This window comes from Eupeodes corollae, chromosome 1, assembly GCF_945859685.1.
Source record: "Eupeodes corollae chromosome 1, idEupCoro1.1, whole genome shotgun sequence".
NCBI lineage: Eukaryota > Metazoa > Arthropoda > Insecta > Diptera > Syrphidae > Eupeodes > Eupeodes corollae.
In genome coordinates this window covers 207,347,303-207,359,357 of record NC_079147.1, presented here as the reverse complement: position 1 = coordinate 207,359,357, position 12,055 = coordinate 207,347,303, and the positions used below count along the sequence as shown (strand labels likewise).

At 32.2% G+C, this 12,055-nt stretch overlaps 3 protein-coding genes across 3 annotated transcripts; 1 reads left to right on the top strand and 2 right to left on the bottom strand.

Moving 5' to 3' along the window:
- Positions 1 to 31: 31 nt before the first annotated feature.
- On the bottom strand, positions 32 to 12,055 carry LOC129953957 (ras-related protein Rab-13). Its single transcript, XM_056067520.1, has 5 exons — positions 11,541 to 12,055; positions 11,240 to 11,439; positions 8,037 to 8,129; positions 1,674 to 1,787; positions 32 to 1,593 (listed from the first exon to the last, which is right to left on the bottom strand). Exons 1-5 carry the CDS (start codon positions 11,662 to 11,664, stop codon positions 1,480 to 1,482), a joined length of 645 nt encoding a protein of 214 aa, XP_055923495.1. The 5' UTR covers positions 11,665 to 12,055; the 3' UTR covers positions 32 to 1,479.
- On the bottom strand, positions 2,720 to 3,692 carry LOC129953956 (cuticle protein 21-like). Its single transcript, XM_056067519.1, has 2 exons — positions 3,543 to 3,692; positions 2,720 to 3,478 (listed from the first exon to the last, which is right to left on the bottom strand). The coding sequence occupies exons 1-2, from the start codon at positions 3,552 to 3,554 to the stop codon at positions 2,789 to 2,791; spliced, it is 702 nt and encodes a 233-aa protein (XP_055923494.1). The 5' UTR covers positions 3,555 to 3,692; the 3' UTR covers positions 2,720 to 2,788.
- On the top strand, positions 5,854 to 7,619 carry LOC129953954 (cuticle protein-like). Its single transcript, XM_056067517.1, has 2 exons — positions 5,854 to 6,497; positions 6,565 to 7,619. Exons 1-2 carry the CDS (start codon positions 6,486 to 6,488, stop codon positions 7,531 to 7,533), a joined length of 981 nt encoding a protein of 326 aa, XP_055923492.1. The 5' UTR covers positions 5,854 to 6,485; the 3' UTR covers positions 7,534 to 7,619.

Below are 12,055 nucleotides of genomic sequence, written 5' to 3'. Positions count from 1 at the left end.
CTGAAGCGTGTATGTGATTCAGCCATAATTTGTTCACAATTAAACAATTCATTTTAAGTTAAATGATAAAAAACTGACCTCTAGTAGTTTTTTCCATGGGTTAAATAAATCAAATTATTTTTGATCTAGATCTGTCAAAACAGAAATTTCCCGTTTTTGCATTTTATAGGGTGAAATAAATTGTTTTTTTTTTGTTTTGTATTTATGATCAAATTTGTAAATCTGGATCTTTCGGTATATTTACCACTTATACTGATACAATTATAAAAAAAGGTTTAGCTTGAAATTTGACAGCTCATCCGCACATGTACACGAAGTTGCACTCATGCGCCCTTCTCATAAAGGAAACTTTGTTCTTAGAGCTATTTGTTGTTTTTTTTTTGACGTTTTACACGAGTAAACAAAATTACATGTATTACATACATATATTGTCAACGAATGTGAAAATATTTCAACACTATAGGTTACTTGTATGGCAACTAATTAGGTTACCATAAAAAAGATTATAGTGAAATGTTGTGTACTTTTCTTAGAACCATTTAAGGGGAACAATTCTGTAATGCATTTTCTTAGCAAAACTTTTAACAGTTTCCGCAGCGAAAAGAAAGTGAACAAATCTTACGGACATAGTGATTTCTTTCACTTTCCTTACTACATGTTCTTATTGGCTAAAAACTAAAACTATCTGGAAATTCAGTTTTCTTGTGTAAAAAAGGTCATTCATTATTTTGACACCAAAAACAGCTTACAAAAGAATAAGGCTAAGTTTTGTGAATACAAAATAAATATAAATATAAATTATCCTTTTTTTTTTAAATAATTTGTTCCTTTTCTGTACAAATAATCAAACCAGTTCATTTTAACATTTTCGATTTCGTTTTCTTTTTGTTCATTAGTATAAAATTGTATTGTAATTTTAAATACACTTTTAAAATTATGTGTTAAGAGTTTAAATTATTTTTAAAACCATAATTTTCTTTAATTATTTGGTTTCTCTCTTTGACTTTGGAAATAATTATTTATCTTTGTTTTCTATAATATTAAACTTTTTTGTTTTGTTCGATGTTACATATAATGCAAATGGATGTTGTATAAAGGATGATGTAAGTGTCATTTGTGCTAAATAAAATAATTATTTCATGTTTTTCTTTTTGTTGTTGTTTTACGAGTATATCGTTATGTTGAAGACATACATTATAGGTATAACTCTAAAATGTGATGCAAGTGTTATATTTTATAGTTAATGAATTTGATGATGTTTATGATGATAAATATTATAATTATGTTATATTTATTTATTTTAATGAGTTAACAAAAATACGATTAAATTTTAAATTTTAATACTAAGGTCAGTTTCTTTTTTTGATTTTTTTTTCTGAAGAAACAATTTTATTTAAATCAATTGATTTTTTTCTTTGATAAAAAAGAACAAAGATTATTATAGAATTTTTCAAAAAAATAAAAACAAAAAGTAAAAACTTAGCAGGAACAACGACTACCCTCGGAAATACTACCTAACGTAAATGTACCAAGTCCGGTGGAGCCAGGTGATTTCTTTTCTTGAGTTTTGTCATCCGTATCAAAATTATCACCCTGTAAATTAATTATATGTGTAAGATTGTTTTATATTTAATTTGAATAATTATTTTTATTTAAATAAAAATATTCATTACCCTATGTTCTCGTTGTTCTCTAATTTTTCTGGCAAGTGCTAAGAAAGCTTCTTCTATGTTAATATTTGATTTGCATGACACTTCAAAGAATGGCATTTCAAAGTTTTCAGCAATCTGGAGAAAATAAAATACATAAGAACACAAATTAAGAACAATGTTGCTCCAAAATGATCTTGACTCATTTCAGACATTGTGAAAAAACAATGTTATTTGAATGTCAATTCATAACTTTCACCCGTAAGTGATTTACATCTTCCACACCGTATTTACAGGCTGCACGATGTTACCATTATTTCTATCTACATATTCTTTTCGTGATTCAGAAGTTATTTTCGATCCCATTGTGATCATACTATTAACTTTGATCTGAATCTGAATGACTAAAACCCTATAAACCACATTTGTTGAACCTCTAATTGAATACGCCAGTCAAGTCTAGTTATAATAATTTTCACTCTCAAAGAATTGAATCTGTACAAAGCAATCTTCCCTGGGATGATAATCTATACTTAACACCTTATGAAGATCGTTTAAAACTTATTAATCCACACAGCCTCCAAAAACGCCGCGATGTCGCTGATACTTCTTTCGAAACTGGCTTTTTGTATGAATTCAAAGACTTGCCGTTTCTTCTTAAAAAGGTTCACATGTATACTAATCCACGGAATTTTAGACATGCCCCTCTCTTTAGCCTTCCGCGTAACCGTAGAAATTACGGCATTTTTGAACCTATCTCAAGAAGGTGTCAATGTCATTGGAGCAATAGAAAGGAAGTTAATCCATTACGTGGCCTTTTACATTTCTAATTAACGACGCAGATGCGGGATTTTACAATGTTTAAAATACAACCTCACATTCCGAAATTGATCCCTTCTCGCCTTATTTTACTTAACTTCACAAAATGAGTAAAAATCCAAATCGGTAAAGACCTTGTCTTTTAACTGATAAGTGCGGTTCTTATACATTATTTTGTTACGAGGCATTTGGTTTTGTGCCTACGAAGATCTATATATGTCTACCTTAAAAATATTAGCTTGAAAAAAATAACTTTTAAAGAATTAACAAATTTATTAAAACTAAATAATAACAAAAATATAAATTACAAACAAACATTATTAATGCTGATATCCTGAACTGAGCAAAGCTGAGTAAGATTCTTGTCCATGAGCGTTTGATTCAGGAGCCACCGGGGCAGATTTGTAATATGATGGAGCACTGTATGAAGCAGGAGCAGCATTACTCAAGTGAGATCCATCTGAACCTTCAGATTTGTAGTAACCGATTGGGGATGCATATGAAGCCGGAGCTACATTTTTCACTACACCAATGGGAATAGCAGGTTTGTAGGAGTTCAATGCTGCTCCAGTGTGTGAATTGTAATTTACTGGATATGAACCTGATGGAGAAGCGTAAACAGTAGGAGCAGTTTTTGTCTCATGGTGGGCTTCGTTCAATGGAACACGGCTTACAACAGCATTAAAACCATGTTCTTTATCGGCAGTATAGTGAACTATTCTCTTAAAGCCATCAGAATCGATAAGGGTATATTCTCCCTCAACCGAATCTCCATCTCTTGTCTCCGAGTGACTCTTTGAGTCGCCGGTGATAGAATCCTGGACATCATAAGCAAATTTGTACTGTGGATGTGGATCGTATTCCTCAACTTTCTTAGCCACCAAGTGTTGATCTGATGGAGCTAAGGAAACTGTATGCTCTACAGGACCATTAGCCGCCTGATAGAATCCTTGTTGAGGTGGAATGTATCCTGCACTAGCAACAGCCACAATAGCGAGAGCAATAACGAACTAGATGTACAAATGAGAAATAGAAAATTTATCAAGGAAGGAATTGCATTAGGGTTTTCTTTACCTTAAAAGCCATGACAAATGATTTGATTTGTTTTTTTGGTGTGGTTAAGAAGCCTAATCGAATTGAAATGATACTGTATCAGCTTCGACAATCATTTTTATATACAAAACAATTCGACGAATTAAATTTAGTTCATAACTTTTTAGATCGTTTATAAGAGCCCTCAGGCAAGGCATATTGTATGTACATAGGGTTGCGCACCTATTTACTTTCGTTTCTTTGTTGGCATTTTATTTCTGTTGTTGGGAGTATTTTCATTTATTTTATGGATCAAATTAAACAATTTACATAAATAAATCATAATGCCCTCTATCTAGTGAAGTGACGCAACTATCGCAACATCGATACTATAGTATTTAAAAATATTACACTTGTATATTATATTTTATATGTTCAGCATGTAAGCACTTATGGCTTAACTAAAATTTATAACGATCATTATTGCACTAACGGTGATGTCCTATGTGATTTTATTCAATTAGTTTATATTACTAAGATTTCTGAGCAGATTCTAAGTGAGATGAATGAAATATAAGTAGAGAGTAGATTCTAAGAGAGATGAATGAAATATAAGTAGAAATCACTATTCATTCTCACCTAAAGCAATCAATTAGCCATACAGAATACTCAAGAAATCAAATCATAAAAATCTATTGTGAGAGTTGTGACAGCAAAACTGGGAATTTTTGTAGAAGAAATTTTGTTTAAATTTCTAAAAAAAAAGATCTTTTTGAAAGCTGTCACTTTACTTATTTTATCTCATGAAAAACATTTCAGCACTCTGCACTGATCGGCAAAATTACTTTTTTCTGTCCCACAAACAAAAGAATATTTTTTTATGATTAAGATGCCCTTAATTGGTATCTAACCTGAAATTTTTTCTCTAAAACATGGCCCTTTAAAATACTTAAAATAACAAAAATCGGGTTTTTTATAAGATAAGTTAAATCTCCAAATACCTCTTAACAATAAATTGGAATTTATGATATTGTAAAGTAAAAATGTTTATCTGCTACACACAGTTTAAATCATTCTAGTGTCTAATTTAATTTTCGTAATGACCTATGGTAGATATAAGTCTTCATTTGACTCTATCTGAATTTTAGAAACACTTTGCATGTAATTTCCTTTTGCTTTCGAATAATCCGAGAAAATATTTAATTTTTATTGCTGATTCCGAATTGAACCGATTTGATATTCTTTTTTTTTTAGCAGATGCAAAATGTGTTTTCAGCATTATTTGTAAATGTTTTAAAAATATATTTCAGAAACAAGATGGCGTAACCCTGACACTATGCATTCAAAATATGTTCAAACATTTTTTTTATTTCTACGAGTATTTTGTGTTTTTCTGTTAAAAACCGTTTTGGCAAAATTTCTTCTGAGTTCCTTAATGGCACGACAGGTGGTAACTTACAACTAATGAGGATTTTTTAAAAGATAAAAATGATACTGATATTACCAAAAAGTCCATTTAAATAGGCCGAAATAATCGCCCAACAGAGTCGGTAATTCGAGCAGCTATTGCTGCTGTGGAGCAGAGTCACGAAAAAGATTCAAAGGCGTCCACCCACATTTTGTGCATGGCAACAATTCTAGCAGTACCTGTCTACTTTATGGAAGATTTTAAGGAAGCATCTTAATTTTGCGGGCTTACAAAATCTAACTCGTGTAAGAAATGAACCTCTCGGCTGGAATTTATCTGCACCAGCCGCGTAAGCCATTTGCTGGAAATTGCAATGCAACCTTACCTATGTTATAAAGCTAAATTCTTGGCCATAACATTAAATGTGTCATTAATAAGCATGTCACATTGAGTACAGAGGAATGTTATAAATCTACAGTACAGAGAAATGTTATAAATCTTTGATAAGTGATGGAAGAGTTACGAGTATTGAAAATAGAAATCCATTTTCCAAAAGCTAAAATTTTAACAAAATAGACAAACAAAATCTTCATTCTATACAATTTTCGATGATAATCATTGTTTAATAATTTAAAATGTTACTTTTTGAAAAAGGCCAATACAATTGGAGGTAAGATTAATTTTCACAACTTGGTTCGCTATCACACAATAGTCATAGACGACTTTAAATCGGCTGACTAAGCAAAGTGATAGCTGAATGATAAAATATGCTGCACTTTAATGCAAACAAACCTTCAACTTATGTATTTTCGATCTTCTTGAATGAAGACTACTAAAAATAAAACAAAAAAATATATATATATCTACAATCTTTTGACAAATCATGTTACAAACAGGCCTTCTAAATATTAATAATTTTGTACTCATTCTATAAATCCGCCACTGTAAGTTTTCTTCTGTCACCCTATAAGTAAAAGTTTGCCTTCTTGAACGGTTAGCAATCATTCAAAGGTCAATCTGAATTACTTTCGATTGTACTTAGAGTAAGGTAATTTGGCTTATAGCTTGATACAGTTTTGGGTGGAACCTGTTTGATTACCCAGTATACACACATACTCGGTAAGATTATTCGTAGATTGATCATTTTAGATTAATGGAACAAAAATACCGATGGCAGGTACATAAGATCGTTTGAAATACTTTTTGCACTAAAAAGGTGGTTACGAATAATTGATAAGCTTTTGGAGCATTTATTTGTGACTTGGGGCAATATTAATCACTTTATTTTCTATTTCGTGAATGATGTGGTCTTTCATTTTGCTCAAGACTTTTTTGTTTTTGCACGAACTTTTACTACAATTGTGAATTTCTTTTGGGATGTAGGTCAAAGAAAAATGTTTGGTTATATTTATTGTTTATGTTATGTTACCATAATAAGTCTTACAAGCGTCCTTGAAGCTTTGGGTGAGGCTTTTAATTTTAAACTATAAAATCGAACTACAACGACTAATTCAGTATCACTTGAACACATTCCTTCTCTCCAGTAGCATCATATTCCTACATCCACACCAGAGAAAATGGCTTTCAAGGTAAGCAAACATATAACTTGAAGAAGTGTCCTCTTATTAACATATCCCTTTGTATATCTTTTTGTAGTTCGTAGTTGCTTTTGCTTTAGTCGCTGTTGCCAGTGCAGGATATGTTCCTCAACCGCAAGTCTATCATGCTGCTCCAGTAGCACATAATGTAGCTGTTGCTCATGAGCCACAGCACATTTTGACTAAGAGTGTTGAGGAATACGATCATCATCCACAATACAATGTTGCTTACAACGTTCACGATTCCATTACCGGAGATGTGAAGAGCCAATCGGAAAGCCGAGATGGTGATGTTGTGAACGGAGAATACTCCTTAGTTGATGCCGATGGATACAAAAGGACAGTTTCTTACAGTGCCGATGCCGAACACGGATTCAATGCTGTTGTCAACCGTGTCCCATTGCATGGAGCTGCTGATGGTTCACACGCTGCACCAGCTGTTGTCAAGCATTTGACTCCTGTTGTTCATGCCGCTCCATCACATACATATGCCGCTCCATCACACACATATGCTGCTCCATCACACACATATGTTGCTCCATCTGCCGTTGTACACGCCTCTCCATCACACACATATGCTGCTCCATCAATCTCATACGCTGCCCCATCAAGCTACCACCAAACAGCCCCTTCAGTCACCTACTCTTCAGCAGCTCCAAGCTACTATAAGTCTGCCCCAGCTGCCACCTACACAACATCAAACCTAGTGAAAGCTGTCAGCCCAGTGACATATGCCGCTCCTGCTCCAAGCCATGTTCATCAATATGTTTCATCACCAACTTACGCTGCTCCAGCAAACTACCAACTCCATAGTGCTCAACCCACATACGCAGCCCCAGTCAACTACCATGCCCATGGACAACAAGTATACGTGGCTCCATCTGTGGTGAAAACTTCTTCTCCAGTAGTAAGTGCTTCTCCAAGCTATTACAAATCTGCTCCAGTAGCTTACGCCACATCCGAATCCTACTCTGCACCAGCTTACGTTAAGTCTTCCAACGAACAAAACAACCAATACCATCATTAAATATTGTTTTTTTTTCATTTTTTGTTAAATCTTAAATAATTGTTAATAAATTTAAATCATGTTGAAAATATAAACCTTATTTTTTTTTATTTATTTTAAAATACAATGAGTCAAATTTTCTATTTAAACTATTTTCACTTGCTTAATCGAATAACTTTTCGTTAAGTCTACTTCGGTACACTTCCCTGCTCTATTACCTTTTTGATATCGCCTTTGTATCTGTTTATGCAGCTTCTTTTGAAATTTTAACGAAAAAAAAAAACATTTATTTAGATAGCTCTTGAAACAACTAACGGTGACTGCCTATCAAACAATTTATTCATCCAAATTAGTTTACATTAAAAACCATAAACCTTGAACCTATGCATAAATGTATCCATAATATCTCTATAACTTCTCACACCCTAGTGACTTTATTGCTGACTTTTTTGCCAACTCTACCTACAAACATCCTATATCAATATAAAATAAATATGAAAAAGAAAAAACAAATTCAAACTTACCTTCTCGCCTCTTTCCTTATCGACCATCCTTTGTGTGGACGAGCATTCACATTTGTTACCGGCAAGGACTTTCACAACATCCGGTGATGCATTCTATTTTAGCAGAAAAAAGAAAGGAGTCTATTATCATCAAAATTGGAGCGCGGCATGAACAAAAAAATACACAGAGAAAATGAACCTAACATAAAAATAGTTCTAATAATATTAATTATAATTATAACTTTCAGTAGCGTTAGATTGAAGCTTTTGAAGCAAATAGAAAACTGTAATTTTAATTGAAACGCTTCGAGAATGAAATGTAGAAAATAATAAAGTCATTCAAGTCTTAAAATATCGCTCATTTACTGTCATCGCATACCACAAAAACGCTATTTTTTGGTTAAAATTTCAAAACTCAATGTGTTGAAGTGCTTTATCAATATCACCACGATATATTTCAATTGTGTTATATCAATCATTTATAAACGACTAGTTTTTATCGACTAATAGATATATGAATTATATCCTTTGTATGTATATGACTAATGAGCCCATTACTTAAATAAATTGGAGTCCCCAACCACGTCTGTCTGTTTGTTGACAATGTTCGCGATAATTTCAAAAACTACTTTACGGATTTGCATGTAGTTTTCATACATTGACATAGTGGTTCCTGAGAAATGTTCAGGTGTACATGTATGATTCTTCTGGGAGTATTAATCGAAAACTCTACCTTATCCGTTTTATAGATGTATCATTACCATAACATATGGTGAAATTGTTTCTCTTTAATAGATCTACAAAAAAAGTCAGCGATGGAATATGTCCATCTCTTAAGGATAGCTTACAATAGCCGTACTAACTTTAAAAATCTTTGCAGGTGATTCTTATTATACAGTTCAAATTATAATATATAAATATATTTTAACTTTTACTAAACACAATAACCCTAAAAATACAAAAGCGTTAAATATCCAGTTATACTTGACTGCTCAACAACTGTCATTAAGTGACAATAGTTATTATTTTCTGAAAATTGCTCTAAAAATAAAAGTGTAGTTTTTTTTAATTTATTTATGTATGCGTAGAATCATTTCTTTAAAATGGAAATCAATAAAAGACCTCCCAGGGTATTTTCTTTGCAATACAAAATACAAATCGTGGTGGACTTGTAGCGTGCGTGAGGAGTGTTTTGAAGGCAGTTATTTTGTTGGTACTTTTTGCACTAATAACTTAAAGTAGAGATTTGCGAAGTAAAGTTCTGTATTTGAAATTCATGACGCTTGAAAAACTAACTATGTAGTTGCCTTGGTCAAAATGTACGTTCAAAGAATGGAGTTGACTGCAAATGAAGTTCCTTATGTTGGCTGAACCTGCCCAATGATCTGTTTAAAATACGTATCTCTCAAATTTTGTTTAGCGATGAAAGCTCACTTTTGATTGAAGGGATACGTCAATAAACAAAACTAAACCATTTTAAGCGATGATAATCCTCAAGTGTGTGTTGAGACACGTTTTCTTTAATTTACTTGGATATCCACATAACCTCATTATTTCATCTGTAACATCTTTCAATAAAAATCAATAATATTTTCTTTTCACTTTTTTTTGCATTTTATCGTTAACAAAAATCGAAATCAGATTACGAAAAGGATTTACGATTAGGTTTCCTCCTCAATTCATCAAAAGTTAATTTCACAAGTTCTTTCTCCAACCATTTTCATTGTCAAATTAGGAGTTACCCAAGTTAGTCATTTGGGACCACTATTATATCTTAGATATCAATTATGTACCCTTTTGTATGACACAATAACATCGTAATCCATGCGGATGATATGAAAGCCTTCAAAAGCATACAATCTTTAAATGATCGTGTGCTACTCCAAGAGGATATTAACAGTTTTTGTCGGTACAAAAATTCTGATTTAAACCTTAACCCGATTAGATGTCCTGTTTCGATTAATTATCACGTTCATAGTTTCAAAGATCTAGGGGGTCTTTTTAATCTTAATCTCTATTTCACGGAGTATATTAATTCGTTCGTTAGTAAAGGCAACTCTATGTAAGTGTTTCGTCTAAAGAATTTCAGAATGCTTATTGGCTGAATCACAAACACGCTTTAGCTTCGGCTTCATCTGCTTTACTTCATCCCTCCATAGAGCAAATATTATGTTTGTTGACATTTTTGTACAGCTGTTGAGCGGTCAGACAAAGCAAATGTTCAGATAATTGAACTAGAGCTTCCGTTTGGAGTCACATTACATTACATTACGTTCTTTTCATTACGATTGTCAAACGAAACGTGAGGTCGAAGCTCCATTGTGATAGCATGCATTGAATTCCTATGGCTGAATTCGTAAACGTCATGTGAAGCTGAAGCTGGAGCTGAAGCGTGTTTGTGATTCAGCCATATGTTACTCTAGCTCTATGTAACTCATCCCAGATATGGACTCCTTTTTGGTATTTACCATCTGTATACATAAGTTTCGTTTTATAGGGGCTACAATGGTCTATTCATTACAACCTTCCTCCTTATTAACATTGGATAAAACTTCTTTAAATGGAGGGTCTATCGCAAAGGAAGATTAATACTGATATTATCTATATTTATCACTTCTTAACTGGTGTAATAAATGCATTTGATTTATTGTAAGTTTAAACAACAATGGATGCATGTTTCTCAAGACCGTACTAACTATGACACATCTAAACTTTTTAATATGAACTCAAACCTTTTGGATTTTAGTATGAGTTAGAATATTCTTAAAAAATACCGTGTTAATTAGTCTGTAATTTCATTTGAATATATTCTTAAAATGAATCATGTCATATAAGTTCTATTTATTTCTTACTAACAGTGCAAAAAGTTATGGATCAGATAAACGGATTTTTCGTGTTGCCAATTCTTCGGTTGTAAAATAGAGCTTGTATTGTTATATGATAAAAATTAAACACAAACAAAACCAATAAAACTTATATCTAACACAGCGAATATATTCAAAACTGCTAAAATTTGTAAAGTTTAAGTGAAACTTTTCTCTCAGTGTAGACATAATTCAAAATTAAAAGAAGTGAATTATGCAGCTACCTCCCCCCACCAGCCATTCCATCAAAAAAAATAGTAATCAAAACACAAAAATACTTGTTAAAATTAATTCCGGACCAATAACCAAACCAGAAAAAAAGAAAACAAAGAGCAGGACATAAGAACAATGATAAATTACCTCTTGGATGTTACGTAGCCAATAAGACAAGTTATTATAGCTTTCCAAATTTGTAACATCGTACATCAAAAGGATGCCCATGGCTCCACGATAATAGGCTGTTGTTAGTGTGCGAAACCTCTCCTGGCCAGCTGTGTCCCATATTTGCAATTTAATTGGAACTCCATCTAAGTTTATTAGCTTTTGCTTAAAGTCGATACCTTTCAATGGTGTGAGGTTAATTGGTCAATTAATTATGTAGAATTTAGGTAGTTTATTTTGAAACAAAAAAAAATCCAGCTGGTTTGAGATGGGTTCTTACCTATTGTTGAGATATATGTGTCGTAATATTTTTCATCGCAATATCTGTGAACAATGCAGGTTTTGCCAACATTCGAGTCGCCTAAAACAAGGACTTTGTATGTGGCGACGAAATCTAGGGCCATTTTATTTTCTATTTCTTCGGTTTCAATAATTTTTAATGAATTTGTTTGAATGTTTTACTTTAAAATAGATTTTTAATAAATATATTTTAATGTTTCCTATTTCACTTAAACTCAAAGCTTATCCCTTAGAATAAGATAAACAAATATTTAACAAAACAAAATAAATTTTATTATGAGGATGTCCCGTGAAAATAAAGATTTTTCAACTTCTCTCAAAAATTCATTCACTTAACGCTTAATTTTCACTTTATTTTATTTCAAATTTAATTCTATTATTTATGAGAATTTTCTCAGAAATTAGTTCCAATAACTTTTTAGGAAATAAAGGAAAACATAGAAAGTTTTTCTTTTGGAAGATTATTCACATTCACCTTACCAAACCAAGACACAA